This window comes from Coffea arabica, chromosome 7e (genome assembly GCF_036785885.1).
Source record: "Coffea arabica cultivar ET-39 chromosome 7e, Coffea Arabica ET-39 HiFi, whole genome shotgun sequence".
Classification (NCBI taxonomy): domain Eukaryota; kingdom Viridiplantae; phylum Streptophyta; class Magnoliopsida; order Gentianales; family Rubiaceae; genus Coffea; species Coffea arabica.
The window spans coordinates 44,359,668-44,365,800 of record NC_092323.1 but is presented as its reverse complement, the minus strand read 5'-3'; the positions used below and the strand labels follow the sequence as shown (position 1 = coordinate 44,365,800).

At 37.8% G+C, this 6,133-nt stretch overlaps 1 protein-coding gene across 1 annotated transcript; it reads left to right on the top strand.

The window, feature by feature from the left end:
• The first annotated feature begins 941 nt into the window (after window positions 1-941).
• LOC113700894 (putative late blight resistance protein homolog R1A-4) lies at window positions 942-4,909 on the top strand. The gene is made up of 2 exons (XM_027221321.2): window positions 942-4,646; window positions 4,739-4,909. Exons 1-2 carry the CDS (start codon window positions 942-944, stop codon window positions 4,907-4,909), a joined length of 3,876 nt encoding a protein of 1,291 aa, XP_027077122.2.
• The last annotated feature ends 1,224 nt before the right edge of the window (window positions 4,910-6,133 follow it).

Sequence of the window (6,133 nt, the reverse complement as noted above, 5' to 3'; positions counted from 1 at the left end):
GAAATATAAGGGATGAAACAGGTCATTTTCCAAAAAATGTTTGAACGTTACCCAAAATCCGGCCCGGATTATGGATTGGATTCAAGGCCGGAAGGCTTCCGTAATAAGACTAGCCATCGGGAGAAGCAGGACTAATATACCATCCAGTTCTGAAGCTTTAAATGCCTCATGCATTTTTTTTTTTTGCCCTGTAGAGTTTAAAGGGCAAAGACTTTCAAATTTTAAAAGTAGCAAAAAACACTACCAGTTATTACTATTTTCTTTGTCCAAAAGGAGAAATTTATTAAGTCTTACAAGAAAAAATAGAAAAAAAAATGGGAAAAATAAAAAGATTTAAGAGTTAAACCATGAACCTCTCAAGATCATTTAATGTTCTCTTCAGACTTTAGTACGACTCAAATTCAATGGTCCAATTTTATTATATTGAGAGGCACATGGAATCCTCAGTGCCACTTTTTCAATGGCAATTCAGTACTACTTTTATATTTATGCCAAGTGTCCTATTTATTTAATTTGTCATATGTTATTTATTTAAATTTCTTCTACCATCACGCGATTAGTGGGATTGGCACTGGATTTGACACCGAATAAGATCCCAAAGATATTATCATCACCGTAGTGCATTCTTTGAAAATTATAAAAATTTGAGTTAATTTGGACATTTAAAGTTTAGGACATCCCCAGCGACAGAGCCAGAACCATATCGAGAAGGGATATTATTATGGTCAACATTGGCATAATTGAGGCTCTTAGTTTAATATAAGAAATATTTACAATATTTACACAAAAAGTAATATTAAAAAAAGAAGAAGAAGAAGAAAGAGTCCAGCCTGTTGTTTGTTAGCTATTGTTAGATGAGAAAGTTGTAGATCCTGAATTAATTTTATTCAGTGGCTAAACCAGATAGAAATCTGATATCAGAGCGAAAAGAAGATATCATAATGGACATCCCCTCTACAAGTAACACCGGTTGCTTTGATTTTGCTTTAGATGATTATCTGCACTCGTATCACACCTCCTCTAGCAATAGCACTAGTTGCTTTGATCTTGCTTTTGATTGTCTTGTCGAGTTTGACTGTCTTGCTGAGCTTAAGAAGTCCTACTATTCCCGGAACATTGGCAGATTCATCAAGTACCTGAGGATAAAGGTAAGATTATTGAAAATCTTTTTCTTATATGCCAAAAAGTGCAGGAGGAGGAGGAACTGTGAAGTGTTTTTGGAGCATGATCAAGAGGACAAGGGTAATATTATATCTGAAAGTTTGAGATTCAGAATTCAAGATGTGATTATCAAGATGATTCATGATCTTCAGTCTACCTATCTTTTATACAAACATTCTGGTGAGCCAGATCTTAAAATTGTACATAGTGCGCTGACCAGGTCCCTAGAAAATATCATTGTGTTCCTTGAGACAGATATCAAGAAATCATGCTCCATCATCTTCTTCAACTATTACTCACGGGGAGATCCACGACTAGTTATGGATCTTATTGAGTCCCTTTTAGAGACTCTAGAGTGTCATTTATTTGGACATCACATGGAACCCATTAGACAGAAGCTAATGCCCTTAAGGAATCTCATTGGTTTTGCTATAGTGCGAGGTGTTGAGTGTGAGCAATTGATAGATCTCTTGACTCACGTTGCAGTTGTGGCTGCTCACCTGATTTCTGTATGTCAGTTTGACAGTGATAGACTGACTGCAACTTCTGTACGTGTTGATACAATCAATCAAATGGCCTTTGAAATACATCAGATGATACACAAGAAGATAAATCCCCTTGATCCCCAAGCCCGAGAAATTTATATCCATGTCCTGGAAGCCTCAAAGAAACAATCAAGATCATTAAACGCTTTAGTCCTTGAGGAGAATGAGCATCCAGTGGCAGTCGAGTTTGTTAATTCTCTCCTGGATTATCTTATGGATCTACTAGGATCTTATGCTAGCTTTCAGGTTCTAGTGAAGGGTCAAATGCTAAAACTCTATCAGGGAATAAAATATCTGAGTAACCTTCTTAAACGGGAGGAGACACTAGGTGATAAAATAAAGGATCTTATTGGAGTTGTAGTCTGTAATGCAGGAATTTTGATCTTCTCCCTTTCTGTCAATGAAATCAAAGAAGGGTTGCCCAAGAACACAGAAATTGGGCTGTTTCATTTGCACAGAGTTCTCATGTATTTGATGGCAGAGGTTGCACACAATTATCCACTAACATCACCATGTTCATCGCTTAATTACCCTAGATGCAATGAGTTGGGCTGTATGGATTTTTTCCTAGAAAATCTCAAGGAGCTAGGAAAGAGTGATGAGGCTGATGATTCAAATGTTTTCCTATTGGATAGATTCCAAATGGTCCTGGAAGATCTCATATTCTTGAGATCTTTCTTGGAGAATATCAAGGATCAGCGCTATCATGATGGAAAACTTCAAGGTTTCTGGAGTCATGTTATGGAGGCTACTTGCAAGGCAGAGTTACTGATTGACTCAACACTTGTTGGTGATAATTGCCAAGATTCTCTGGTTGCTGTTGCTAATGATGTCAATCATCTGAAGATTAAGGCCCTGGAGATCCAAAACGGTCAAACCCAGAGAGTTAACAAGACTTCCATTCAGATACCAACACAACTTACTGCCGCCACACACAATGAAGATCTGGTGGGCCTCGATGATGCGGTGGAAACTATCACGCATCGACTTACGAGAGGATCAAAGCAGTTGGATGTTGTTCCCATCGTGGGAATGCCTGGGCTAGGTAAGACCACATTAGCCAATAAAGTTTATACTGCTCCTTCAGTTAGGTCACATTTCCATGTTTGTGGCTGGTGTTGTGTTTCTCAAACATATAGCACTCGCATATTATTAGTTCAGCTTTTGTGTAGTATTTCTTCAAAGAGTCCTGATGAATTTCTTAAGATGGATGAAAATGCTTTAGCTCTGCAGCTAAAGCAAGTTTTACTGAGAACTAGGTATCTCCTTGTTTTGGACGACTTGTGGGACGTTGAGGCATGGAATTTGTTGGAAAAATTGTTGCCGAATGATGTCAATGGAAGCAGGATTCTCTTCACCAGCAGATTTCAGGAGTTGTCTTTACAATCCAAACCTGATATCAAACCTTACCATCTCCGCCAACTTACTGACGAAGAGAGTTGGGCATTGCTGCAGAAAAAGCTATTTGACAAAGAAAGTTGTCCTCCAACACTAAGTGAAGTTGGATCTCAAATAGCAAAATCTTGTAGAGGCTTACCCCTCACAATTGTCCTTGTTGCTGGAATTCTTGCTAATACTACACAAGATTGTTGGGAAGATGTTGCAAAATGTCTGAGTTCTAGTGTCCTTGACAATGAATACTGCATGAAGACACTTGAGCTGAGTTATGGTCATTTACCAGATTATTTGAAGCCATGCCTTCTATACTTTGGTTCATTTAAAGAAGATGAGGTTATTAATGTTCGAAAGTTGCTATGGCGTTGGATTTCTGAAGGATTTGTGCAGCAGACTGAAGGAAAGAGTTTAGAAGAAGTGGCTTACGACCACTTGATGTCTCTAATTAATAGAAGTTTAGTTCTGGTTTCCAGACAAAGAACTAGGGGTGGTGTTCAAGCCTGCCAAATTCATGATTTGGTACACGAGTTTTGTGTGGAAAAAGCCAACGAAGAAAGTTTTCTACATATCATTGATAGTCGGAAAGACCCTTTTAGTCTTACTGGACCAAGCAACCACCACCGAGTTTATGTTCACAATACCAGGGAATCGAAGATTTGGGAGTTAATGCTAATTTTTCCCAATTTACGCTCTTTGCTCTTGTTTGGAGATAATTATTGGGAACCAAAAGTGGAGGATTTGGGGATTTTGTTGCCTAAACTTCTTAGAGTGCTGGATTTGGGGGATTTGAAATTTTATGAATCATTTCCGATGGAAGTTTTATTGCTTGTTCACTTGAGACATCTGGCGCTTTGTAAAACAAGGTCCATCCCGGCTGCGATAGACAACCTCTCAAGGTTAGAAACTCTTACCGTAAATGGGCCGTATCTTCAGATTGTGCTGCCGGATACTATATGGAACATTAAGACCTTGAGTAATCTAAGTATTGAGCCACATGGGACTAAAGATCATACTCATGGTTTTATTTTTCGAGTTGGAAATCTTGAAGTATACCCAGATTTAGATCATTTAAATACTTTAAATCTTTTAATTGATCCCTCTTCTAAAAGCTTGCAAAAGCTATTGACAAAGTTACCAAGCATCCGCAGCCTAAAATGTGCAGGACGCTCAAACCCATTTAAAGCTGCGAAAAATTGCGATGAGATTCTTCAGTTTGACTGTTTGAGTCAACTAGAATCACTACATTTGATTCGTCTTAGGGCATATGGATTTAAATTCCCGCTGAATTTGAAGAAGTTGGTGCTCTCATGGATTAGGCAACCATGGACTGAAATTTCAAAAATTGGAAAGCTGCCCAATCTTGAAGTGCTTAAATTACTCAATTACTCCTTCGATGGGGAAGAATGGGTAGTGAAAGAAGGGGAGTTCCCTAACCTCCGAGTCTTGGAATTGCTAAAATTGGGCATTCGCAACTGGACTGCATCTTCTGATAGTCTTTCCCGTCTTGAGAAATTGGTGGTGCACTCGTGCCCGTACCTGGAGAAGGTCCCTTCTTGTTTAGGGGAATGTGAGACTCTTGAAATGATTGAAGTGAAATGGTGTCGTGTGTCTGTGTAAAATCAATAAAGCAAATTCAGCAAGAACAGATAGATATGGGAAATGAGGATCTAAAGATCGTACTTGAAGGTCGTTATGAATATGATACATCCATTTCCTCAGAAGCAGAGTCAATTCCATCAGAAGCTGGGGAGATTTCCTCAGAAAGAGAGTCTGTTTCCTCTCATCACACTTGGTCTGGGAGAGAGTGAACGTACAGTGGGATTCCACTCATCAGACCAGGTAAAATTATACTTTGGATATGTTGAATCAATTCTATTCCACTCATCACACTTGGTCCATTTGTCATCTGTTTATATGTTTAATCAGTTCAATGCTAGAAATATCTTTAAATATCTGAACGCGTGTCTCTCTTCACTATATTTTGCTGAAGTACAAACATTTTTATTCTTCGCTAAACAATATTCTAAAGGAATCAATTTTTCTTAAAGTTTTTTCTTTTTAAATGTCGTTTCATGTTTTATTTTCCATTTGAAGTGTTGAATTGCTCGAACTGATCAAAATGACAAATCAGAGAAATTAGATGACCTTTTCTGTTGGGTAATATGTTTGCCTCTTCATTCAACTGACCTAATACTGCAATTATTCCTTCTTCCACAGCAAAAATTCCGTCCTCCACAGCCTATTTCCTTATCACACTAGACAATGGTGAAGACTGAAGCATCCATTGTTTCTTCTTGATTTGGAGTGACCATTCCCCACCCATCAGGTTGGCTATAATTACTCATGTCCCTTCTTCATCTGTACATGCGTTGAATCTGTTCGACGATATAATAATTCATGTTTATTAAAGCTATTTGTGGGGCTTCCAGATTATTTGGTTTGAACTTAATGCAGGTGTGTAACATTGTCATGGCAGGGACAAGCAGAGTCATGCATTCTATCAATCCAACATTATCCACTCTATTTGTAAAATGTTCCCTAAGTTCTTTTCTGGCTTGATGTTTGATAGTGTTTATACTTTATGGTCCATCAAAATCTGTTTGTAAAATGTTCTTTTCTGGTTTGAGGTTTAATAGTGAAAATTGTGATATTGTACAGCATGTAACTTTAGCATGTCCTAAAGGTTCTGGGCATCTTCTCAATTCTGTGATTGTGAAATTCTATACCATGTTACTTGTTTACTACAAGAAGATTTAGAAAATGGAGAAAACCATAAGCTAGGAATCATTTAAGACCAATACTAAAGTTGACACAGATACCATATTTCTGTAAAAAGGGAGCAAAATGCGGGTGAAAATTGACATCATATTTCTGTAAATCCAAAAACATGCATGGTTTCCTCTCTTTTCGTTTCCGGCCTTCTTTCTTTGATTGGGCATTTCTTTCATTTTTAATTGTCTGATTTTGGGCTTTGATTTATTGCGTTTATTATTTCTAGGGCAAATGTTTCAATGGCCCTCAAACTATTACAA

Coding starts and splice junctions, on each gene's coding strand:
- LOC113700894 (XM_027221321.2), top strand. CDS start 942: ATGGACATCCCCTCTACAAGTAACACCGGTTGCTTTGATTTTGCTTTA. Junction 4,647..4,738: donor CGTGCCCGTACCTGGAGAAG/GTCCCTTCTTGT, acceptor AAGCAAATTCAG/CAAGAACAGATAGATATGGG.